At 36.1% G+C, this 26,683-nt stretch overlaps 1 protein-coding gene across 2 annotated transcripts in view; it reads left to right on the forward strand.

Annotated features, from left to right (window-relative positions):
- SECISBP2L (SECIS binding protein 2 like) overlaps nt 1-26,683 on the forward strand; it is a 65,035-nt gene that overhangs the window by 18,401 nt on the left and 19,951 nt on the right. The window contains exons 6-14 of one of the 2 annotated variants that reach the window (XM_058737800.1): nt 39-63; nt 479-594; nt 6,498-6,632; nt 8,327-8,407; nt 8,912-9,079; nt 9,207-9,348; nt 16,740-16,909; nt 17,837-17,969; nt 19,567-19,729. In XM_058737800.1, coding sequence (XP_058593783.1) covers nt 39-63; nt 479-594; nt 6,498-6,632; nt 8,327-8,407; nt 8,912-9,079; nt 9,207-9,348; nt 16,740-16,909; nt 17,837-17,969; nt 19,567-19,729 — 1,133 coding nt within the window. The remainder of the gene's footprint in view (nt 1-38; nt 64-478; nt 595-6,497; nt 6,633-8,326; nt 8,408-8,911; nt 9,080-9,206; nt 9,349-16,739; nt 16,910-17,836; nt 17,970-19,566; nt 19,730-26,683) is intronic. The other variant, XM_058737802.1, reaches the window with a different exon arrangement.

A 26,683-nucleotide genomic window follows, 5' to 3' on the forward strand; every position in this document is an offset into this window, starting at 1 on the left:
AAGCAGAAAATAATTGTCTTTTTTGTTTTTATTTTTAGCATGTGGAATCATCTATATGTACAGGTACTTATTTTTTGCATAGTGTTTTTGCTATACTTTCTTCTTTATGTCAAAGTTTTGCTTTTAAGCATGAAGCTTGCTGATGTTACAAAAATATTAGAAATCTTCCAGAGAGATTCACATAACTTTGAAAGTACAGATGCTGCAAAAAAAAAAAAAAAAAAAAAAAATTTAGTAATCTTCCAGAGAGATTCACATTACTTTGAAAGTACAGATGAAAATTGAGAAAATGTCAGCCGGAGGTATTCTGCGAGATGGCAATTGTATTACTAAGAACTGGAATACCACTTAAAGTTTGTAGAGAAATTTCCAGTATTAGTTTATAGTGACTGAATTTCAATACATGAAGTTAAGGGATAATGTACGTTTTGGCATTTTTCACAAATAAATACTTTTTTTTAAATCTTATTGGTTACAGGTGGTGTAAATTGGTCCAATGCAACTTGCCAGGCAACTCAGAAAAAACCTTGGATGGAAAAAAATCAGACATTTTCTAGAGGTGGAAGGCAGACTGAACAAAGAAATAATTCACAGGTAATTTCAGTTAGGTTGGAGAAATTTGATTAGTGTGAGATGAATTATTGTAAATGGTATAGTGGTCTTGAAGAGCAGTGTCCTTAATTTTTGGAGTTGTGTGTTGAATTATAGTAAAATATCATGATATCTAACTTTAAAATGGCTTAGCTAATAAAATTAATACTTAACTAATGAAACAAAATGGCAAAATGTTGACTCTAAGTGGCATGTATATAGTTATATGTTCCGTTTTGTACTTAACTGTATTTAAGAAATATATTTGTATATTTCATATTTTTAAAGAAGAATGAATATCTTCTAGGCATGCTTCATCTGCCATGTCTTTTCTTATCCATATAAAAAATTTAAAAGCATTTAATGCCATAAATATTGATTATTTGAACTTTAGAACTGTGGTCTTGTTCATACGGCTTTACTTGACCATGAACACCACAAGCTACACGCTCTGCTTGTTCTAGTGCCATAGAGATAGCCGCCTCATGCTGTGATGTGGGAGAACAATATCTACCTGGAGTACAGCAGAGCACGTTACATACTGCCACGGATTTTCAGGAACTGTCTTCCTGCGTTGGTTGTATGTGAAATCAGGGAGTTATTTGTTGGTCAGCATTTTTCTTTTTCAGTTTGTAGATAGACTTCCTGGATTCCTTAAATCTAGTTAAGGCATTATGAGTATCCTATGAATAGATCTGTGGATGAACTGAAATAAGAGTAAGTTACTAACGGATTAAGTAGACCAAATACTTGCCTGCTCATTTGCTGAAATGAAGTGCTTCATATGCACCCTAATGTCAGGAAAACAAGCAGAATAATACCCTTTTCTCTGTGGTTAAGAGTCACTGTTTGTGGCAGGCTTGTGAGGCAGTCTAGCTTTATTTGATTAGAAACAAAAGAGCTAAAACAAGAATTGTTTATGTAGATGAGATAAAATCTATAAAATGGTTAGTTAAGTGCTGACATTTTATGTTCAAATTGTAACTTACTAGACTATTACTTTTGGTATCCATAGCCCACTGGAGGGGAGGTAATAATACCAGTGTGGTGAAGAATAGTAAAAGAACAATAAAAAAATAATGCAAATACATATATGCAGTCTGTTAGGTTTTGTTTATTTTGCATTTCTCTTCATTCCAGAAGAACTGAAGCCAGATGTTGAGCAATGTGTTTCCTACTTCTGATAGGTTATTAGACCTATTCTTAAGTATGTATCTGTGGGGCACCTGTGTGGCTCAGCCATTTAAGTGTCCGACTTTGACTCAGGTCGTGATCTTGCGGTTCGTGAGTTCCAGCCCCACATTGGGCTCTGTGCTGGAGCCTGGAGCCTGCTTTGGATTCTGTGTCTGCCTCTCTCTGCCCCTCCCTTGCTCCCGCTCGGTCTCTTTTTCTCTCAAAAATAGATAACCATTTAAAAAAAATTTTTTTTTTAAGTTTGTATTTGTTTTGTAATGTTCAGAATAATTTTTTTCTGTTAAAATATATTCCCCTTTTGTGATTTCTGATTGTTTACAGGCTTAAAAAGTCGCTTAGAAGTGAAATAAATAATTCACTTATATTTTCTGCTATTTTTTTTGTAGCATAATGTTGCAAGACCTTTTTATCTGAGATTTATTTGGATGCATGATATAATAATGGTGTCAATTTTCAGAGTAGTTAACCAGTTGTAAAATTTTAATCTATTCTTTTCTCTGATTTGTTCTACGCTTTTACTCATTTGCTAATTTCTTATGTTTTAGGTGCTGTTTCTGGGCTGTTTGTTACATTTATCAGATTTTGGTAGCTGTACCATGCTGTTTTAACTTTTGTAATATTTTTACCAGTGTTTTAGCATTTGAACAGATTCTTTCTGTATCCTGATGTAACCTTACTTTAATAATTTGATTTAAAAATTGTTTTTAATATTTATTTTTGAGAGAGAGAGCATGTGCACCTGTACAGGAATGGGGGAGGAGCAGGGAGAGAGGGAGACACAGAATCCATAGCAGGCTCCAGGCTCTGAGCTGTCAGCACAGAGCCCGACGTGGGGTTTGAACTCACGAACCGCGAGATCATGACCTGAGCTGAAGTCGGACGTTTAACTGACTGAGTCGCCCAAGGACCTCAGTGTAATCTTAATTTTAAACAATGGATAGAATCTAAAAATTAAAAACAAAAAAAAAAGTTTTATTTTGTGAGTTGGTTGAAAAATAGAAGAAATGAAAAAGATTATACAATGAAAAAAAACTCCTTTCACCCTGTCTTCCCGTGTCCTCTCTTCCCTATAATTTCCCTTCAATTAGGTTTTTTTTTGTATATTTTCATGTTGTTCTATGTAAATATAATTATGTATCTCATGTTTTTCCCACTCTGTTCTGTGCTGTTTTTATCACTTAACAGTGTATCTTGGAGACATTTCCATATTATTACATAGAGGACTTCCACACTTCTAAAAAACTCCTGTTTGAAGTATGGATATATCCTTGTTAGTTTCTGTAGTCTTCCTATTAATGGACACTTGAGTTGTTTGTAAATTATTGCTGGTATAGACATGTTACAGTATCATTTAGAAATGTGTGTGTATAGCAGCAAAATAAATTCCTGGATAAGGGACTGATGGGTGAAAAGGTTAAATCACTTCTGTTATTTGATACCATTTAAGCCTTGACAATAATGTAGAGAGTGCCTTTTTCCATATAGCTTTAGAGATTGTATGTTTTCAGGATTTTGGATTTATGCCAGTTAGTTGAGAATGGTATATTAATATTGAGCATCTTTCCATATGTTTATCAGCTCTTTGTATTTTTTTTTGTGAACTTGTTTGGTCATATCTTTTGTTTCCCCCCCCCCCCCTTTTTTCTTTTTTGTATCTTGATCTGTTTTTTTTTCCTTTTGGTACATTTTTAAAATCAATTTGATCAGGGGCACCTGGGTGGCTCAGTCGGTTGAGCGACCGACTTTGGCTCAGGTCATGATCTCATGGTTTGTGAGTTCAAGCCCCACGTCAGTCTCTGTCCTGAGAGCTCAGAGCCTGGAGCCTGCTTCAGATTCTGTGTCTCCCTCTCTCTCTGCCCCTCTCCCACTCATGCTCTGTCTCTCTCTGCCTTGGAAATAAATAAACATTAAAAAAAATTTTTTTAAATCTATTTGATCAAGCTCTTACCAAATTTAAAAAATTTTAGGAGCCTTCAGTTCGTAATGTGAGTTGCAAATATTTTTCTAGGTTTTCATTTTCATTGTTGACTTTGCTCATTATTATTGCCATACACAAGTTTATGTTTTATTTTATTTATTTATTTATTTATTTATTTATTTATTTGTTTATTTTTAACATTTATTCATTTTTGAGACAGAGCATAAACGGGGGAAGGTCAGAGAGAGAGGGAGACACAGAATCTGAAACAGGCTCCAGGCTCTGAGCTGCCAGCACAGAGCCCGACACGGGGCTCGAACTTATGGACCGCAAGATCATGACCTGAGCCGAAGTCGGACGCCCAACCGACTGAGCCACCCAGGCGCCCCCACAAGTTTATGTTTTAAATAGCATTAAGAAGTTCATCTTTAGGGCCTTCTGGGTGGCTCAGTCAGTTGAGTATCCAACCCTTGATTTTGGCTTAGGTCATGATCCCAGTGTCATGGGATCGAGCCCCATGTCAGGCTCTGCACAGAGTGTGGAGCCTGCTTAAGATTCTCTTTCTCTCTCCCTCTCTCCCACTTGCATGTTCTCACTCTCTCTCTAAAATTAAAAAAAAAGTTGTTTCAGTGTTTGCAGCAACATTAATGCATATATACTTAACTGCTTTACAACAGGGCTTATTTCTGATACAATTTTAATGCCTTTGGAGGGCAGGTTTGCGTTTACTTTTTTGTGATAGTGACTGTCCAGAGAAAGAAAAGTTGTGCTCAAGAATTAATCTCTTGCGTTTTAGTCATCCCTGTTTTGGGGCTTGAGTCTTAGTACTTACTTACATGTTAATAACTTTTGAATTAAGTTGTTTCTTTTTTACCTAGACATTATAAATTGCATTTGTTTTACTAGTCTTGTATGAGCTGCTTTTCGTGAACCAATTTTTAAAATATTTTCTGAAAATTTCTAAATAGTAAAGTTGAAGTAATTTTACAGAAAACATTCATGTAGCGACCAGCTTATATGCTAGCTAAGATTTTACTGAGATTTGTTTCATTGCTTATGTATGCCTCTGTCCATTTCTCTGTCCATGTTTATGAGCCTGTTTTAAAATGAGGTGAATATTTAAAATTGAGAAACTTTTGGGTATCTGGAAAATTATCCAGTTTCTTAAGAGATGTTTATAGGATGTAGTTGAGTAGAAGAATTAAATTTGCAGTATGACTGTCTTCTGACTTATTCTGTCATGCAGCCTACCTCACAAAAGAGTATAAAAATTTCTTCTTTCTTTCTTTCTTTCTTTCTTTCTTTCTTTCTTTCTTTCTTTCTTTCTTTCCTTCCTTCCTTCCTTCCTTCCTTCCTTCCTTCCTTCCTTCTTTTCTTTTCTTTTCTTTTCTTTTCTTTTCTTTCTTCCTTTCTTTCATTCAGAGAGCATGCATGCATGCAAGAGAGAGAGTGGGAAGGGGCAGAGAGAGAGGGAGAGAGAGAATTCCATGGAGGCTCAGTTCTGTCAGCCTGGAGTCTGACATGGGCTCGATTTTATCAACCGTGAGATCATGACCTGAGCTGAAAGCAAGAGTTGGGCGCTTAACCGACTGAACCACCCAGCTGCCCTTAAAAATTCTGTTTCTTAAAAAAAAAAAAATTCCATTTCTTATCACCAAGTCTTTTTAGACCAGTTGCATAGCATGGGAATTGCTAGGTGGTTCCAGGTCTTTGTGTGCAGACTTTGATTTCATCATCCAAAGCCTGTATATTAGTACCTTCTGGTCCAGATCTGCTTCATTTTCTGTTTATTGTTAGAATTTTTGGTAACTGGTAATGAAGATACTTCTCACATCTTCTAAGTGTCCTGGTTAAGAGATGCATTTCATGTTGGCTGCATTGGCATAAGGGCGGGGGGCGGGGGGGGAGGCTTGAAATGTCTTAAGATTCTTAATCTTGCTTTTATGACAGTTGAACATTTCACAGATTTGTTAATGGGGTGATGATTTATGCATTGAAGGAAAATTTTATTCTCCTAAATCTATTTTCTTGTAAATAAGGGTTTTAATTTTTAACCTTTCCTAGGAATTGTTTCTTTCTTTTTTAATAAAACCACAGACATTAGAAGACTTATCATAGTTTAATAAAAAGGTAATGTGCCCTTTGTCCCCGTGATAACATCTTGCAAAACTGTAGTCCATTCTCACAACCTGGATATTGATATTGATATAGTCAAGATACAGAACAGATCTGGTACTGCAAGGTTCCCTCATGTTTTTCCTTTTTGTAGCCACACTCCTGTTACTTTCCCTACCAGCCTCTCGTTAACCCTTTATAATCCACTGATCTGTTTCCCACTTCCTATAATTTGTCATTTCAAGAATGTTTATAAGTGAACTCATATAGTTCTTTTAGGATTGGATTTTTCACTTGTGTGATTCTCTGGAGGTTCATCCAGAGTATTGAGTATGTCAATCGTTTGTTCCTTTTGGCGGCTGAGTTTTGCTTTGGAGTGTGGATGTACCACAGTGAGTTTAACTGTTCTCCCAATCAAGGACATCTGGGTTTTTCCAGTGTTTAGCTATTATAAATAAAGCTGATCAGCATTCACGTATGGGGGGGGGGGGGTGGATCTAACTTGCATTATCACATTTTAATATTTTGTCAAAATAAATTATATACATTTTATAATAAATTATGCACTTTATGAAAATTCATTGAGTTACTTTTGTGTACTTTTCTGTATGTTATATTTCAGGTAAATGTTCACTTAAAATAATAAGACATGTATTTTTTCCTTCTGGGGCTTACTTAGGTTGGATTCAGATGCCGAGGACATAGTACTTCCTCAGAAAGAAGACAGAATTTGCAAAAGAGACAAGATAATAAGCAGTTAAACGCCAGTCAATCTCATAGAGGCGACTCAAATTCTGAGTCTTTATATTTTGAGGTATTTTTTTAGGCTCTATTTATAAACTGTCATACCAAATGTTCCCATTAAGAAATTAATTTAATTACATTATGATAAGTACTTTTTATGTCTTAACACATGATTCTGATATTAGATTGTAAATTACTTAGAAGTACTGATTCATTTTTGTCTTGGATATATATATAGTATAATGTTAACTTCGTTAATGTTTATTTTTATAAATTTCGTTATGAGTATTTTGAGGTAACATGTAGAGGTAAAACTTGTTTTTACGTGGGTTAAACCTACTATGAAACTTTCTCCCTAATTTTTCTTATTATTGTTTAGTCTCTTTGTCAAGTTTTTTAGATTTGGATGGTTTAGTCTAGCTAATTTGTGCTGCTAGGTGGGAGAATCTTGGAGAAGAACAAAGCTATTTTAGTTGCTCTACTAGGCAGAAAGTCTGTGCCATATTTTTATTGTTTATTTGTCTATATGGCTGTTATTGGAGGCCTGTTATATGTGTAAAATAAGGTGCTATGAGTGATACATTGAATAAACATAGTAGCCTTAGGGAGGTTGCTGTACAGCAGAGAAACGTAGATGCCTGCATACCTAATGCTTGGGTGTGGTCGGAATTGAAGGGAAGGACAAATCCCTTTGAGTTTGTAGTAGGGTGGAGATAACCGTTGGAACGGATTTTAAAGAATGGGTAGAATTTGGTTGTGTCAACATGGTGAACAGCATCCCCCGTGACTCATTTGAATAAGTCATTTTTTTTTTATCATAGTTTCTATAAAATGGGTCAATAGATGGAAATTAAACTGGAAAATGTGCTTGAGGCCAGAGGCTCGAGATGAATAATATGTTAGATAAACTTATTCATTGACCTAAAGGACTTGGGAGTTATGTTATTCAGTTATGAAGAACAGTACATGTGACAGATTTATTATTTGCACTTAACCATGTAATTGGTTCCATCCTTATATTTAGTTAAAGGCATTAGGTATAATTTTCACTGTAAAGAAGGAGAGTGGTGAAGAAATTACTTTGAATAGGGTTTTAAAAAAATTTCTTAGCTTTTTAACCTTATTGACAGGTGTGTGTAGTATTGCAGGACAGGGAATATATTTACGAAATTCATACTAAGCCATCTGTTGAAAATATTTTCCAAATTATCTGACATGTGATAAAATCCTTTTTGAATTTCTTTCCAATTACCTACCCATTTTAAGAGTAGAATTAATTAGAGGCACCTGGATGGCTCAGTCAGTTAAGTGCCCTACTCTTGATTTGGGATCAGGTCGTGATCTCACAGTTTGTGAGATCGAGTCCGACAGTGCGGAGCCTGCTCGGGATTCTCTCTCTCGGCCTCTGCCCTTCCCCTGCTCACACACGCGTGTGCGCTCTCGCTCTCTCTCTCTCTCTCTCTCTCTCAAGACACATTAATAAACTTTTTGTTTTTTAAGTAGAACTAATAAAAATGGTATGGTTGATATAGAAATCCAAAGGGTGGACGTGTGCAGATATGCCCCCATTGTTGAATAATGAAATTAGCTGTATTGTAACAAGAGGTGAGATTTCCTTTTTAAGACTGACTTTAAATAGTTTACTTTTAGAATTTAAAAAATTACTTGCCCATTTTTTATTCTTCTTCAGCATTGTAAAATGTTTTTCTTAAGAGTTTACTGCTTTGAACTGCTTTTACTTAACATGTGGTGGAACTGTTTCAGGATGAAGATGGATTTCGAGAGCTAAATGAGAATGGAAATGCTAAAGACGATACTATTCAACAGAAACTTTCTTCAAAAGTAGTAAGTGGCCCTTTTTAAAAAGATAAGCAAAATACTTGAACATCTTTTGAACTCGGTTATGTTGAAAAGAAGTATTATAGTTTAGTATAAAGACATGGGGGGCAGCATGGTAGACAAGAAACCGTGTATTTAGTACTTCATATTTATTTTCAGCATTGCCAGAACAAAGACACTTTCCTATAAAATCCATAGTTTTATTACAGACAAGACAACGCCATTAATTAAATGATCATACAGCGTACTTGTTGGAAAACTTAACTTACTTGGGAGTTATTTTGTTTTCAGGCCAGGATCCAGACAAGCATCACCAATTGCAGTAAGCTGTTTTATCTCTATTATTTTCCAGTCTGGAATGATCACGTCATCTTACTCTGTTCTTTATGACATTGAATTCTCAAAGAGTCCAGACCAGTTATACTGGAGGACACCCCATATTCTGGATTGTCTTTCCTTAAGGTAGACTTTTGTGGAATCAGTAACAGTGTTTTTGTCTGGTTATCTTAGTTGGATGATTTACCTGAAAACTCACCAATCAATATAGTGCAGACTCCAATTCCCATTACAACTTCCGTTCCTAAACGTGCAAAAAGTCAGAAGAAGAAAGCTTTAGCAGCAGCCCTTGCCACGGCTCAAGAATATTCAGAAATAAGTATGGAGCAAAAAAAACTACAGGTATTTATTCATTTTTGTGAACAAATATAATTGGTAGATTTGGGGACAGAAAGACAAATATAATCATCATAAATTGCCACACTTTCATACTATCACAAAAAATAAATGTTTTCATATTACCTTGCAGGAAGCTTTATCAAAGGCAGCTGGAAAAAAGAATAAAACACCTGTGCAGCTAGATTTGGGGGACATGTTAGCAGCTCTGGAAAAACAACAACAAGCGATGAAAGCACGGCAGATTACTAATACCAGACCTCTGTCATATACAGGTGATGTCATTATTTGAGGAATTTGCTGTTTGCTTTTGGTAATATATTTTGAGTATTGTTAATTTAAATTATACATATCTAAAAAATCCAGAGTCTTCTCACCAGCTCTTCTGTTACCCTCGTCGCCCCATCATTGTACTGCATCGTAGTAGCCTCCTGTTACTTACCTTTCCCTCCTGCTATAACTGCACTCTATCTTGAAAGGAGTGATCTTTTAAAAATATGAACAGGATTATATCACTCCACTACTCAGAATCCTCCAGTAGCTCTTGATCTCACTTGGAGTACGGCTGGAGTCCTGACTAAAGCCACATCTTAGCTGATCCTGTGACCTTTTTGCCCCCATCACCATTCTCTCTGGCGCACACTGCTGTAGCCAGTCAGCCCCCTTGCTGTTCACAGACACACCCAACATGCTCCTAGCTCAGTATCTTTGTGCTTACTATTTCCTTTCCCCGGAATTCTCCTTCCTCATATATCAATGTGTAGTTTGTTCTTTCAGGTCCTTCGGGTCTCTGTACAAATGTCAGTGGGTGTAATTGTGAACCAGCTAATGTTTTTCTTCTTCAGAGATAAAAATAAGAATCACAACTAATTTGGCTTTATAACTTTTAAATTGGATAATGGGAAACATAGGAATTTGATCAAGGTGTGTGTATGTGTGAGAGAGAGAGAGAATATGAGTGATTTGGCTTTCTACTGAAATAGTAATGTATATTTTAGCAAACCTTATCAGATTTAAAATTCAGCAGTTCTTATGTGTTCCCTTATTTCTTTTCATAGCCTTAGTTATAGAGGAAGAGAAGTAAGATAAAGGAAGGGGAAAGGCACCAACAAAAAGCAGATGTTAAGACGCAGAATTGAATATTCTGTTTCTTCTGTTCCTATGTAAAGGGTCTGTCTTTAGACAAGAAGATAATTAACAGAATATAACTTTAGTTCTATGTGCAGAATGTTTATACCTACAACTAGTTACCTGTCCAGTATAAACCTTAGCTTTGAGTAACTGTTAGTAAAAATAGTATTGAATATGTACTGAGCTTTTGAGTTGCGTGTTGTTGAGTTGGAGAGAGAGGCAATTACATCTCATTGAAAGAGTAAAGGACTATAGCAGTGGAACTGACAGTTAGCAGTATTCTGGAGGCAGTACGGCCTCATGGCAACAAGCAGGGGCTTTGGAATTGAGTTGCTTAGGTTTGAAATCTGTTCTTCTGTCTATTTCCTTGGCAAGTTATTTCCTGACATTAAGATGGAGGTAATGATAGTACCTACTTCAGGGTTGTTTTGAAGAGTAAATGAGATGGTACATGTAATGTGGTCAGAAGAGTATCTGGGTTATAATCACTCAATAAATGTTAACTAATTACTGTGGAGAAGAGATTGTTAACCTGTGATGGCTTTATTGTTATAACTTTGATTTATTTAGCAAATGTTAATTTATACAACTGTAAATATTTACATGGAAAGCATGTCAAGGACTGTGGAATTACAGATTAAAAAGTTAATAATCTAGTTGGGGAGAAAGACATACATAAATAACTAATAAAAAGCAGTGCCTTAGGAAGGATACCAGCAAAGTTTTATGAACTTTCAGAAGAGAAGAGTGCTTTATAATAGTCAACGGAGAGGTATGGGGAGGATGTTACAAATCACTTCATATATTATAACATTTGGATTGGGCTTTTAAGGGAGAGTATAATTCTTGTCAGATGGAAATGAGATTAACCTCTAACCTGTCACCAGTGTTTAAACTAGAAAGTATTGATTGCAAAAAAATGGACTTTCTTGGGAAGTCCAAGAAAAGAGTGAGACTATTGTAGGTATGTCAAAAGATTATGAGGAATTGATAGGGTTTTGTTTGTTTGTTTTTTAACTGATGGGATGTGGAAACAGGTCAAAGAGGACTCCAAACTCTCCTCGTTGGAGGATTGTGGTGATTATAATGATATCAAACAGGGATCATGGAAGAAGAACTTTTGTTGGGAAGAGCAGACTCCAGCCCTATTGTGTTTGAAATGCTAGTTAGGGATATCCTGATGGTGCCTGTTTAAATTGTAGTTATGTGCAGTTTAGGTTAGAAGTCAGTGAGTTTCAAAGAGAGATGGAAGTGTAGCTCTGGAAATACATAAGGTTGTTAGGGGAAAGAAAAGTTAGGAAAATATATTCAAGGATAAAGTCTTGTGGTGTGCTTAGATTTAAAGGACAGCAAGAAGAATTAGATTTAGTGATTGCAAGCTTGTATGTGATCTTGACCATAGCATTTGTGAGCACATGGGTAGGACAGAGACCAGAAAGCAGACTCTTCAGGACCTCTGGGAAAAATGGCCACGTAGAAGGATCCTAAGCTCACCTCGTCACTCAGCTACAATTAGATAGCATCCACATCAGTGTAAATAACTGGTAAAGCAGACTATTGAGAAGTTTAGTAAGGGAGGAAAGGGGAGTGATAGTACTTTAGTGTGAGGGGAAGCCAGTCAGGGGAATGGTTTTGTTGGTTTGTCTGTTTTTTGTTTTTCTTTCTTCTATATACAGAAGATTTAGCTTCTTGTTGGGAGATAGGGAAAAGAGTTGGGGGTCGAGGAAGACCTTGAAAGATGAAAGGGAAATGCGTAGAGCAAGATCCTTGGGAAATTAATCCTGAGATGGGATTTCTTTTTTAAAGATTTTTATTTATTATTTATTTTTGAGAAACAGTATGAGCAAGGGAGTATCAGACAGAGAGGGAAAATCTCAAGCAGGCTCCACGCCGTCAGTGCAGAGCCTGGTGTTCGAGCCTGGCTCGAACTCATGAAACTGTGAGATCATGACCTGAGCTGAAATCAAGAGTCAGAAGCTCGACCAACTGAGCCACCCAGGCGCCCCCTGAGATGGGATTAAGAGGAGAGGTGGTGATACACAGTGAACAGGAATTAGGATGCCTTCTGCCTCCTCTCAGGTGGCATGTACATTTAATATATATATATATATATATATATATATAATTTTGGCTAACATACAGTGTGTAAAGTGTGCTCTTGGTTTTTTGGTAGATTCCTGTGGTTCATCGCTTACATACAACATCCAGTGCTCATCCCAACAAGTGCCCTCCTCAGTGCCCATCACCCATATTCCCCTCTTCCCCACCCCCATCAACTGTCAGATTGTTCTCTAGATTTAACAGTCTCTTATGGTTTGCTTCCCTCCCTCTTTGTTTGTAACTATTTTTTCTCCTTTCCTTCCCCCATGGTCTTCTGTTAGGTTTCTCAAGATCCACATATGAGTGAAAACATATGATATCTGTCTTTCTCTGACAGACTTATTTCACTCAGCATAACACCATCCAGTTCCCTCCGTGTTGCTGCAAATGGCATGATTTCATTCTTTCTCATTGCCAAGTAGTATTCCATTGTATACATAAACCACATCTTCTTTATCCATTCAACAGTTGATGGACATTTAGGCTCTTTCTATGATTTGGCTATTGTTGAAAATGCTATTATAAACATTTTTGGAAAACCTCCAAATGCATGGAGGTTAAAGAACATACTACTAAAGAATGAAGGGGTGAACCAGGCAGTTAAAGAAGAAATTAAAAAATATATGGAAACAAATGAAAGTGAAAACACAACAATCCAAACCCTTTGGGATGCAGCAAAGGCAGTCCTGAGAGAAAAATACATTGCAATCCAGGCCTGTTTCAAGAAACAAGAAAAATCCCAAATACAAAATCTAACAGCGCACTGAAAGAAACTAGAAGCAGAACAACAAAGAAACCCCAAGGCCAGCAGAAGGAGAGAAATAATAATGATCAGAGCAGAAATAAACAATATAGAATCCAAAAACAGAAAAACAAACAACAAAAAAAACCCCAGTAGAACAGATCAATGAAACTAAGAGCTGTTGTTTTGAAAAAATAAACAAAATTAATAAACCCCTAGCCAGACTTCTCAAAAAGAAAAGAGAGCGGACCCCAATAGATAAAATCACGAATGAAAATGGATTTATCACAGTCCCTCAGAAATACAAGCAATTATTGGAGAATTCTATGAAAAATTATATGCCAACAAACTGGACAACCTGGAAGAAGTGGACAAATTCCTAGACACACTGTACCAAAACTCAAATGGGAAGAAATAGAAAGTTTGAACAGACCCATAAGCAGTGAAGAAATTGAATCAGCTATCAAAAATCTGCCAACAAATAAGAGTCCTGGACCAGATGGCTTCCCTAGGAATTCTACCAGACATTTAAAGCAGAGTTGATACCTGTCCTTCTCAGGCTGTTCCAAAAAATAGAAATGGAAGGAAAACTTCCAGACTCATTCTATGAAGCCAGCATTACTTTGATTCCCTAACCAGAGACCCCACAAAAAAGGAGAATTATAGGCCAATATCCCTGATGAACATGGATGCAAAAATTCTCAACAAGGTACTAGCAGATCGAATTCAATAGCATATAAAAAGAATTACTTACTATGATCAAGTGGGATTCATTCCTGGACTGCAGGTCTGGTTCAATATTTGCAAATCAGTCAGTGTGATACATCACATTAATAAAAGAAAGGATAAGAGCCATATTACTGTGTCAATAGATGCAGAAAAAACATTTTGACAAGTACAGCATCCTTTCTTAGTAAAAACCCTCAAGAAAGTCAGGATAGAAGGAACATACCTAAACATCATAAAAGCCCTATATTAAAAGCCCACAGCTAATATCATCCTCAATCGGGAAAAACTGAGAGCTTTCCCCCTGAGATCAGCAACACAGCAGGGATGTCCACTCTCACCATTGTTGTTTAATATAGTGTTGGGAGTCCTAGCATCAGCAGTCAGACAACAAAATGAAATAAAAGGCATCAAAATTGGCAAAGAAGAAGTCAAACTTTCACTTTTCGCAGACAACATGATACTCTACATGGAAAACCCGAAAGACTCCACCAAAAGGCTGCTAGAATTGATACATGAATTCAGCAAAGTCGCTGGGTACAAAATCAGTGTACAGAAATCGGTTGCATTTGTATACACCAATAATGAAGCAACAGAGAATTCAAGAAATTGATCCCATTTACAATTGCACCAAGAACCATAAAATACCTTGGGATAAACCTAACCAAAGATGTAAAAGATCTGTATGCTGAAAACTCTAGAAAGCTTATGAAGGGAATTGAAGAAGACACAAAGAAATGGAAAAAATTCCATGCTCATGGATTGGAAGAATAAATATTGTTAAAAAGTCAATACTGCCCAAAGCAATCTACACATTCAATGGAATCCCAATCAAAATTGCCCCAGCATTCTTCTCAAAGCTAGAACAAACAATCCTAAAATTTGTATAGAACCACAGAAGACCCCGAATATCCAAAATAATATTGAAAAAGGAAACCAGAGTGGGAAGCATGGCAATCCCAGGCTCTACTACAAAGTTGTAATCATCAAGACAGTATGTGTGGTATTGGCACAAAAACAGACATATAGACCAATGGAATAGAATAGAGAACCCAGAATCGGACCCACAAATGTATGGCCAGCTAATCTTTGACAAAGCAGGAAAGAGTATCCAATGGAAAAAAAGACAGTCTCTTTAGCAAATGGTGCTGGGAGAACTGGACAGTGACATGCAGAAGAATGAAACTAGACCACTTTCTTACACCATACGCAAAAATAAACTCAAAATGGATGAAAGACCTAAATGTGAGACAAGACGCCATCAAAACCCTAGAGGAGAAAGCAGGCAACAACCTCTGACCTCAGCCACAGCAATTTCTTGCTTGACACATCTCCAAAGGCAAGGGAATTAAAAGCAAAAATGAATTATTGGGACCTCCTCAGGGTAAAAAGCTTTTACACTGCAAAGGAAACAATCAACAGAACTAAAAGGCAACTGATGGAATGGGAGAAGATACTTGCAAATGACCTATCAGATAAAGGGTTAGTATCCAAAAATCTATAAAGAACTTACCATACTCAACACCTGAAAAACAAATAATCCAGTGAAGGAATGGGGAGAAGACATGAATAGACACTTTTCCAAAAAAGACATCCAGATGGCCAACAAACACATGAAAAGATGGTCAACATCACTCATCATCAGAGAAATACAGATCAAAACCACAATGAAATACCACCTCACACCGGTCAGAGTGGCTAAAATTAACAACTCAGGAAACAGCAGATGCTGGTGAGGATGTGGAAAAAAGTGAACCCTCTTGCACTGTTGGTGGGAATGCAAACTGGTGCAGCCGCTGTGGAAAACCTTGTGGAGGTTCCTCAAAAAAATTAAAAATAGAACTATCCTACGACCCAGCAATAGCACTGCTAGGAATTTATCCAAAGGATACAGGAGTGCTGATTCATTTAATGTTTTTTTATGTTTATTTTTGAGAGAGGGAGCGCAGGCAGGGGAGGGGCAGAGAGAGAGAGAGGGAGACACAGACTCTGAAGCAGGTTCCAGGCTCTAAGCTGTCGGCACAGAGCCTGACATGGGGCTCGAACTCATGGACTGCGAGATCATGACCTGAGCCAAAGTTGGATGCTAAACCGACTGAACAACCCAGGTGCCTGGCATATCCATTTATATTGGACAGCAGCTTCTCCGGGGAGTAATAGGAAAGCTTTGCTGCTAGAGCACGAGGATTGAGGATAAGGTCCTCGGACTGCTAAAGGACTGAGTCACCACTACTGGGTGAGGGTATCAATCAGGTGTAAAAGAACTGCTGAATAGTACTGAGAGTGCAGCCAAAGGCGAAGATCACTCTTCACTGGTGGATGGAAGTGAGGAGTGATAGACTATTTCATATAAAAGGGTGATGGTTTTTTTATAATTTTTTTTTAATGTTTATTTTTGAGAGAGAGAGAGAGAACACCCGCATGGGGGATTGGCAGGGAGAGGGAGACAGAGGATCTGAAGCAGGCTCTGTGCTGACAGCAGAAAGCCTGATGCCAGGCTTGAACTCATGAACCATGAGATTGTGTCCTGAGCTTAAGTCAGCTTAACAGACTGAGCCACCTATGTGCCCTGTATAAGGGTGATTCTTATGTAAGATTCCGTAGGAATAAGGAGAGGTGCAAAGTTTTGAAACTGCAGAGGTAGAGTGGTTCTGCCTGGAGACCAGTTGCAAAGAATTGCCATGCTTGAGGCTTGCTGCTGTGGAGTAGAACTAATAATTTATTTGTCCCTGCTTTGGATTGCTAAATTAGTTACCTGCATTGGCTTTGTCATCTTTATCTTATGGAGGTTAAACAGATGCATAAAAGCTGTACCTGAGAGATACTGCATGGCCCTGTATTACTCCTACTATTATGATGTCTATTCTCCCACAAGAAGAGGATGTTCTTGTAGATTTATCATTAGAAATGTTCATTGTATGTGGCGCTGGCTGTAATAGTAAAGCTAATGTTCTTGTTTGTTTTTAGTGGTCACTGCAGCTTCTTTTCACACTAAAGACTCTACTAACAGAAAACCCTTAACCAAAAGTCAGCCATGTTTGACATCCTTTAATTCTTTGGACATTACTTCCTCTAAAGCAAAGAAAGGAAAAGAGAAGGAAATTGCTAAACTAAAACGACCCACAGCACTTAAAAAGGTAAACCGAAACCTGGAGATGTTTATTTTACAAGTTAAATTTAAGGATTTAAAATGTTTTGCAAAAGTAGTTGTGGCATTTTAGCCAACAGATTGTTATGAGATATTTATAGGTGTATATCTTTATGATGAATAGTTAATTGAAAGTTGGGGATATCATCAGCATCATGATTATCTTTCTATATTGAACAAAACCCTGGAGGATGAATTCTTTCTGTAAGGTTAAAAAAAAGCAAAAGAAGTTAAACATGTAGCATCCAAAACATTGGACTGTAGGAATCAGAAGCCCTAGATTCTGGTACTAAATTATATAGTTTTAGGCAAACCTTTCTTACCCTTATCTTCTTCATCTATAAGTTGGGATAATATCTGCTGTATTTAACTCAGTATTTTATTTTTGTGGGTATAATCTCTGCACCCAGCATGGAGCTTGAACTCAACAACCCCAAGATCCAGAGTCGCATGCTGTACCAACTAAGCCTGCCAGGTGCCCCTAACTCAGTGTTGTTAGGAGCAGAATGAGATAATCCAGGTCCAAATAATTGAAAACTGCAAAATGTAAATTTAATGTTAAACTGTATAACCTGGTTTCCACACTTGTTATTTTATCCATTTTTGTGGAAACTCTAGTTTGTCAATCAGGAGTTAAAGCGTGAAGCAGATGTGGTTTGATAGCTGTAGCATTATACAGCATAATTGCCTTCCTTTATTTTGGATATGGTACCTTTTTCAACTACAGGGCCTAAAATTACATTTTTATTTATTTATTTTTTTTTTTTGCCAGTTTGTTTGTAGCCAACTAAACATGTAGCCAACCAAACTCATGTCCATTTTTAAGTGAACTGTATCTGTGTAATAGTGAACATTTTAATCATTCTATACATTCTTAAAGAGTGATCAGTAATTAAAGATTGGTAATGACTTTTAGGTTATTTTGAAAGAAAGAGAGGAAAAGAAGGGCCGTTTAACTGTGGACCACAACCTTTTGGGATCTGAGGAACCAATAGAAATGCACTTAGATTTTATTGATGATTTGCCACAGGAGATCGTTTCCCAGGAAGGTAAGATTGTCCCTTTCTCCCTTCTCGTGGAATGGTTCAGAGTATTTTAATTAATAGGCCATCACTAGTTATTATCCTAATTGGAGGATATGCTCCATTTTTTATGTAAATTTCTTTATTTTTGAGAGTGGTTTGTTTTGAAGATGCCTCTATAGGGAGATATTTAACAGGGGGAAGGGGCAGGTGTTATATAGCAGAACTGTGGCATTTTTGAGGCTTGAGTCCTGAATTTGTTGTATACACTAATAATTATGATCTCACCAATGTATCTTACGTAACTCATAGTTCTTTCATTTTGTCTTCTTTCGTATCTAGAACACTATTGGCTATTTTCTTCACAGGACTATTTTTCATTGAATTGTTTTTGTTGATTTTCTTTCTTGCTTTTTTGAATTAATACATATACCACAATGAGTAAAGAATTACAGAGCCTTTTGTAATACAGAATTCAGTTGATCAATAAGATATAGTCCCATACAGTAGCCAGCACATACCATTTTGAATGGGACCTCAGCAAAACTGCACATTCTTTCTGATATTTTTACTGCTGTGGAAGAAAGATTTAAAGAGATCCCTGGCTAGGTCCCCTTTTCTGCTGGTATATGTGTATTCCTTTCTGCAACACATTCAAGTCTGATTTGCACATATTAACTGGTAGTGTTCCATTGTGTAGAAAAATGAGTGCTTCTAAAGATTGTTCAGCTAGGACATATTTGGCTAGCATTCCCCTTTTCTCTTAATTAAATATCCTTGCCTTTGTATTTAGGTTTATCCATTCATTCAAAAATGGATGAATTCAACATTCATTCAAGTGTTTATTGAACACTTACCATGTGTACTTCAGTAACTGGGTTGGGGGTAGAAGGTCAGGAAATGTAATAAAGAATGGATTGTCCTACTCCAAAAGCTTATCATTGGTAGGGAGGTAAGATACATGTGTGACTTTGCTAATTAGTGGACTGGAGTACAAAAAATAACTCATTTCTTGAATTTAGCTGTTTAAGAAAGAAGCAGTAAATGAAGGGGGCAGTGAAATCAAGAGGTGGTATATATAAAGAATGAGGCTGCCTGAGAACAGAAGCAAAGACCAAATAAGAGAGAAACTGGGGTGGTGTCTGAAGAAATGAGGAGTGGTGTGGAGAGGATGAGTGAGGTAGAATTCATCACTGCCAGCAGCAAGGGGAGTTTGTAGACAGTTAAAAAATGTATTTCTAAGAAATAGGTGAAAAAATTGAGATGAAGGAGATGGGTAATATGATCTGGAAAGAGGTTCAAAAGTTATTACCTTTGTTCTTCAATTTAAATCCTCTAAGAATACATGTTTTAGATCATTTGGCTTTCTCTCCTCTCTTCTGTAGAGACTTACAGGCTCGGCTGTACTTGATTTTTAAGAGTATGTTTTAAGAGATAATAGGAAGACTTCATTTTTGTAGTATATGAGAAATGTTTGTGATATAAACAATGCCCAACTCATTAGCTTCTGGGGAATTTGGAAGTTATACAAAAGACAGCTGCCATTCTAAGCATTGATCAGTAGATAGCTTTTCAGCATTTAAAGTTTCTATAAATTCTTTCCCTTCACCCCACATCTCCACAGATACTGGACTGAGCATGCCCAGTGATACTTCGCTCTCTCCAGCAAGTCAGAATTCTCCATACTGTATGACACCTGTGTCACAAGGCTCTCCGGCTAGTTCTGGGATAGGCAGTCCGATGGCATCTTCTACAATAACCAAAATCCACAGCAAAAGATTTAGAGAGTAAGTTTTAGCCTCATTATTGAGGTTGAATAGTTTAAGTATCTTGATTGTAGTTCTGAATACAGTATTGTCATTACTTGATGGGTGGAGCATGCAGCACTTCAAAGATATTTAAGTTCTTCCTTCAAATTATGGTTAGCAGCTAGTTTTATTGTATTTAAAGCATTTGATTTCTATCAGCTATCAGTGTTCATATGAAAGTGATTTCATAGTAAATATTCTTTTTATATCAAATAGTGTTTATAAATAAACCTGGAAATTTGACTTCTTATATCTTACATATACAGTGCCTTAATAGGAAGTTTTTCCTCCTCAAATGCTTTTGCTTTTTTGTTTATATTATTGGCCTTTCAGGAAAAAACCCCGTGTAACGAATAAATAACAAGTTTCTAAGACCCCGTTCCATGAAGTAAGCATATTACATGAAGCTGTTTGTTTTTAAGCAAATATTTCTGTTTTAAAATGCCCATCAGTGAGTAATCTTGAACTAGAAGTTACTCCTATGAAGGATTTTAGGATTTTAACATTTGTATAGATGGATTTATTTTACATTTAAAAATGACATATGAAAGAATCCCAGGGTGAATGAAAAATCAGTATGAATCCAAACCATATTGGTTTGTTCTATTCCTTTGTTTTTTTTAATTGAAGTGTAGTTGCTACACAATATGATAACTAGTTTTAGGTGTACTATATAGTGATTTGACATCATATACATTATGAAATGATCACCATGAGAAGTCTTAGTTAGCATCTGTCACCCAAGTTATTACAATAATATTGACTATATTCTGTATGATGTGTTTTATATCCTCGTGATGTACTTACTTTATAACTGGAAGTTCATGTTTCACCTATTTCATCTGTATCTCCACTCCCTTCCCATCTGGCAACCACAATTTTATTCTCTATTTATGAATCTGTTTCTGTTTTGGTCACTTGTTTTGTGTTTTAGATTCTATATATAAGTAAAATCATATGATATTTGTTTTTCTCTGATTTATTTCACTTAGCATAATATTCCCTGGGTCCATCCATGTTGTTGCAGATGGCAAGATTTCATTATTTTTTATGGCTAAATAATATTCCACACACAGTGTACAATATTCCACACATAGCCACACCCCCATTTTCTTTATTCATTCATTTATCAGTGGACGCTTAGGTTCCTTCCATGTCTTGGTTTATTGTGAGTAATACTGCAGTGAACATAGGGGTGAATATATCTTTTTGAATTCATGTTTTTGTTTTCTTCAGGTAAATACCAGGAAATGGAATTGCTACATTGTATGGTAGTTCTGTTCCCCCCAGTAGTACATGAGAGTTCCCTTTCCTTCACATCCTCACCAATGCTTCTTGTCTTTATTTATTTAAATTGTTTTTAATTTACATCCAAGTTAGTTAGCATATAGTGAACAATGATTTCAGAAGTAGATTCCTTAGTGTCCCTTACCCGTTAGCCCATTCCCCACTCCCACATCCCCTCCAGTAACCCTCTGTTTGTTCTCCATATTTGAGTCTCTTATGTTGTGTCCCCCCTGCCCCCGTTTTTATATTATTTTTGCTTCCTTTCCCTTATGTTCATCTGTTTTTTCATCTTAAATTCCTCATATGAGTAAAGTCATATGATATTTGTCTTTCTCTGACTAATTTCGCTTAGCCTAATACCCTCCAGTTCCATCCACATAGTTGCAAATGGCAAGATTTCATTCTTTTTGATTGCTGAGTAATGCTCCATTGTATATATATATACCACATCTTCTTTATCCTTTCATCTGTTGATGGACGTTTGGGCTCTTTCCATACTTTGGCTATTGTCGATATAGCACTGCTATAAACATTGGGGTGCATGTGCCCCTTCGAAACAGCACACCTGTATCCCTTGGGTAAATACCTAGTACTGCAATTGCTGGGTCATAGGGTAGTTCTATTTTTAGTTTTTTGAGGAACCTCCAAACTTTTCCAGAGTGACTGCGCCAGTTTGCATTCCCACCAGCAGTGCAAAAGAGATCCCTTTCTCTGCATCCTTGCCAACATCTGTCATTGCCTGAGGTGTTAATGTTAGCCATTCTGACAGGTGTGAGGTGGTATCTCATCGTGGTGTTGATTTGTATTTCCCTGATGATGAGTGATGTGGAGCATTTTTTCATGTGTCTGTTAGCCATCTGGATGTCTTCTTTGGAGAAGTGTCTATTCATGTCTTTTGCTCATTTCTTCACTGGATTATTTGTTTTTTGGGTGGCAAGTTTGATAAGTTCTTTATAGATTTTGGATACTAGCCCTTTATCTGATATGTGGTTTGCAAATATCTTCTCCCATTCCGTCAGTTGCCTTTTAGTTTTGCTGATTGTTTCCTTCACTGTGCAGAAACTTTTAATTTTGATGAGGTCCCAGTAGTTCATTTTTGCTTTTGTTTCCCTTGCCTCCAGAGACATATTGAGTAAGAAGTTGTTATGGCTGAGGTCAAACAGGTTTTTGCCTGCTTTCTCCTTGAGGATTTTGATGGCTTCCTGTCTTACATTGAGGTCTTCATCCATTTTGAGTTTATTTTTGTGTATGGTGTAAGAAAGTGGTCCAGGTTCATTCTTCTGCATGTCACTGTCCAGTTTTCCCAGCACCACTTGCTGAAGAGACTGTCTTTATTCCACTGGATAGTCTTTCCTACTTTGTCAAAGATGAGTTGGCCCTATGTTTGTGGGTCCATTTCTGGGTTCTCTATTCTGTTCCATTGATCTGAGTGTCTGTTCTTGTGCCAGTACCATAATGTCTTGATTACAGTTTTGTAATACAGCTTGAAGTCTGGGATTGTGATGCCTCCAGCTTTGGTTTTCTTTTTCAAGATTGCTTTGGCTATTTGGGGTCTTGTCTGGTTCCACACAGATTTTAGGATTGTTTGTTCTAGCTCTGTGAAGAATGCTGGTATTATTTTGATAGGGTTTGCCCCTTCTTCTCTTTTTGATTCTAACTATTCTGATAGGCATGAGGTGATACCTCATTGTGGTTTTGATTTGTATTTACCTGAAGATTAGCGATGTTGAGCATTTTTTCATATGTCTGTTGGCCATCTGTATGTCTTTTCTGGAATGTCTATTCAGGTCTTCTGCCCATTTTCTTATCAGATTATTTGGGTTTTTTTGATGTTGAGTTGTAGGAGTCCTTAAATGTAATCTGGGTATTAATTTTTTTTTTTTTTGGATATTAATCTCTTATATATCATTTGCAAATATCTTCTCCCATTCAATAGGTTGCTGTTTTGTTTTGTTGATGGTTTCCTATGTTGTGTAAAAGATTTTTAGTCTGATACAGTCTCATCAGAAAACAAACAAAAAAAATGCTTATTTTTGCTTTTGTTGCCCTTGCCTGAGGAGACAGATCCAAAAAACCCAAAAAACTGCTAAGACTGATGTTCAAGAATTTACTGATGATGTTTTCCTGTAGGAGTTCCATGGTTTCAGGCCTTACATTTAGGTCTTTAATCCATTGTGAGATTATTTTTGTATATCGTGTATGAAAGCAGTTCTGGTTTCATTGTTTTGCATGTAGCTGTCCATTTTTCTGCACACCATTTGTTGAAGAGACAGTCTTTTCCCCATTTGTTATATTCTTGGATTTTTTGGTCATAGAATGACCATTTAAGTGTAGGTTTATTTCTAGACTCTGTTCTGTTGACCTGTTTTTATGCCAGTTCCATACTGTTTTGATTACTATAGCTTTGCAGTATAGTTTGAAGTCTGGGAGCATACCTCCAGCTTTGTTCTTTCTCAAGATTTGCTTTGGCTTTTTGGGTCTTTTGTGATTCCATACAAATTTTAGGGTTATTTGTTCTAATTCTGTGAAAAATGCCATTGGTATTTTGATAGGGATTGCATTATATCTATAAATTTCTTTGGATAGTGTGGACATTTGACTGCATTGGTTCTTCCAGTCCATGAGCACAGTTTGTCTTCAATTTATGTCATCTTCAGTTTCTTTCATCAATGTCTTACAGTTTTCAGAGTAGAGAGTACAGGTTTTATACCTCTATGGTTAAATTTATTCCGAGGTAATCCTAGGTATTTTTTTCTTTTTGATGCAGTTGTAAATGGGATTGTTTTCTTAATTTTTCTCTCTGCTAGTTTGTTTTTACTGTGTAGAGATGGAACAGATTTTTGTATATTACTTTTGTATCCTCCAGCTTTACTGAATTAATTTATTCTAATTGTTTTATGGTGTGGTCTTTAGTGTTTTCTAACAAATAGAAATTTCTAACAAATTTCTAACTATTTGCACATCTGCAAATAGTGACAATTTCATGTCTTCCTTGCCAATTGGGATGCCTTTTATTTACTTTTCTTCTCTGATTGCTGTGACTAAGATTCCCAGTACTGTGTTGAATAAAAGTGGCAAGCCTGGGCATCTTTGTCTTGTTTTCCTGATCTTAGAGGAAAAGCTTTCATTTTTTTCACTGTGGAGTGTGATATTAACTGGGGGTTTGTCATCTCTGGTCTTTATTGTGTTTTGGTATATTCTCTCTGTACCCGCTTTGTGAGAATTTTTATCATAAATGGATATTGAATTTTTGTCAAATGTTTTTTTCTGCATCTGTTGAGAAGATTGTATGATTTTTATCCTTCATTTTGTTAATGTGTATGACAGTTGATTTGTGGATATTGAATTATCTCTGCATCTCTGGAATAAATGCCATTTGATCATGGTGTGTGATTCTTTTAATATTTTATTGAATTTGGTTTGCTAATATTTTGTTGAGGATTTTTGCATCTATATTCATCAGGTGTATTAACCTGTCATTTTCTTTTTTTGTAATGTCTTTGGTTTTGGTATCAGCATCGCATAGAATTAATTTGCAAGTGTTCCTACACTGTTGTTTTTGGAACAGTTTCAGAAGGATACGTATTAACTCTTCTTTAAGTGTGTGGTAGAATTTACCTGTGAAGCTGTCTGGTCCTGGACGTTTTGCTGGGATTTTTTTTTTTTTTTTTTTTTTTTTTGATTATTGATGGTATTTCATTACTGGTAAACAGTGTTCAGATTTTCTTTTTCTTGATGATTCAGTTTTGGAAGATTTTATGTTTCTAGGAATTTATCCATTTCTTCTTGGTTGTCCAATTTATTGATGTATAATTTTTCATAATGATCTTTTGTAATTCTTTGTATTTCTGTGGTGTCAGTTGTAACTTCTCTTTTATTTCTGATTTTGTTTATTGGGCCCCCTCTTTTTTTCTTGAGGAGTCCTTCTAGGTAAAGGTTTATCATTGTCCTTGTTTTAAATCTTTTTCTTTTTTTTTAATTGAAGTATAATTGACACACATTATTACATTAGTTTCAAGTGTACAACATAATGATTTGACAAGTTTACATTGTTACACCCACCACAGGTATAGCTACCATGTGTCATCATATAATGCTGTTACAATACTGTTGACTATATTCCCTATGTTGTACCTTTTATCCCTATGACTTACCATTCCATTATACCTTAAAGCAGGTATCTCCCCTTCTCTTCACCCATTTTGCCCATCTTCCCACCTGCCACCCCTTGGCATCTGTCAGTTCATTCTCTGTATTTATGGTTCTGTTTCTGTTTTTTATTTGTTCACTGGTTTTTAGATTCTACATATAAATGAAATTATTTGGTAGTTTTTCTCTGTCTGATTTATTTCACTTAACATAGTCCCATGTAGGTCTATATAAATATTGTTTATCTTTTCAGAGTACTGGCTCTTGGTTTCATTGATCTTTTCTATTGTTTCTTTTTCAGTCTCTATTTCATTTAGTTCCTCTTTGATCTTTATTATTTACTTTCTTCTGCTAACTTTGGGCTTTGTTCTTATTTTTTTAGTTTCTTTATATGTAAGGTTAGATTGTTTATTGGAGATTTTTCTTGTTTCTTAGAATAGGCCTATATGACATTATAAACTTCCTTCTTCTATTTTTGCTCTGTCCCCATAGATTTTGGAAGTTGTATTTCCATTTCCATTTGACTCAAGATATTTTTTTATTTCCTCTTTGATTTCTTTGACCTCTTGGTTATTTGTTTGCATGTTATTTGGTCTCCTCATATTTTCCTCATATTTGTGTTTTTTCTAGGTTTTTTTTTTTCCTTGTAATTGATTTCTAATTCTATCCCATTGTAGTTGAAAAGATGCTTGATATGATTTCAGTCTTGTTAAATGTATTGAGACTCATTTTGTGGCCAAACAGGTGATCCATCCTGAAGAGGGTTCCATATGCACTTAAGAATGTATATTTTGCTGTTTTGGATGGAATGTTCTTTATCTCTTAAGTCTGTCTGGTCTAATCTGTTGTTTAAGGCCATGGTTTCCTTATTGATTTTCTCTTTGGATGATCTCTCTATTGATGTAAGTGGAGTGTTAAAGTTCCCTACTATTCTTGTGTTACTATCGATTTTTACCTTTGTGTCTGAAAATATCTGCTTTATGTATGTGGGTGCTTCTATGTTGGGTACACAGATATTTACAATGTTATATCCCCTTGTTAGATTGATCCATCTATTATTTAATGTCCTTCTTTGTTTCTTGTATAGTCTTTGTTTTAAAGTCTGTTTTGTCTGATGTAACTATTGCTAACCCAGTTTTCTTTTCATTTCTGTGTGCATACAATATCTTTTTCCATCTCTTCACTTCCAGTCCATATGTGTCTTTGGTCTGAATTGAGTCTGTTACAAGCAGCATATGGATGGGTCTTGCTTTTTTATCCATTCAACCACCTGAGTCTTTGATTGTAATATTTCTTCCATTTACACTTAAAGTAATTATCAATAGGTATGTACTTACTGGTGATTTTTTTTTTTTTTTTTTTTTTTTGTTTCTGGTTGTCTTTATAATTCTTGTAGTTTTTTTGTTTGTTTTGATCTCTTCCCTTGTGATTTGACAACTTTTTTCGTGTTATGTTTAGATTCCTTTATTTCCTGTATATCTGTTACAGGCTTTTGGT

Source organism: Neofelis nebulosa, chromosome 7, assembly GCF_028018385.1.
Source record: "Neofelis nebulosa isolate mNeoNeb1 chromosome 7, mNeoNeb1.pri, whole genome shotgun sequence".
In the NCBI taxonomy this organism is placed as follows: domain Eukaryota; kingdom Metazoa; phylum Chordata; class Mammalia; order Carnivora; family Felidae; genus Neofelis; species Neofelis nebulosa.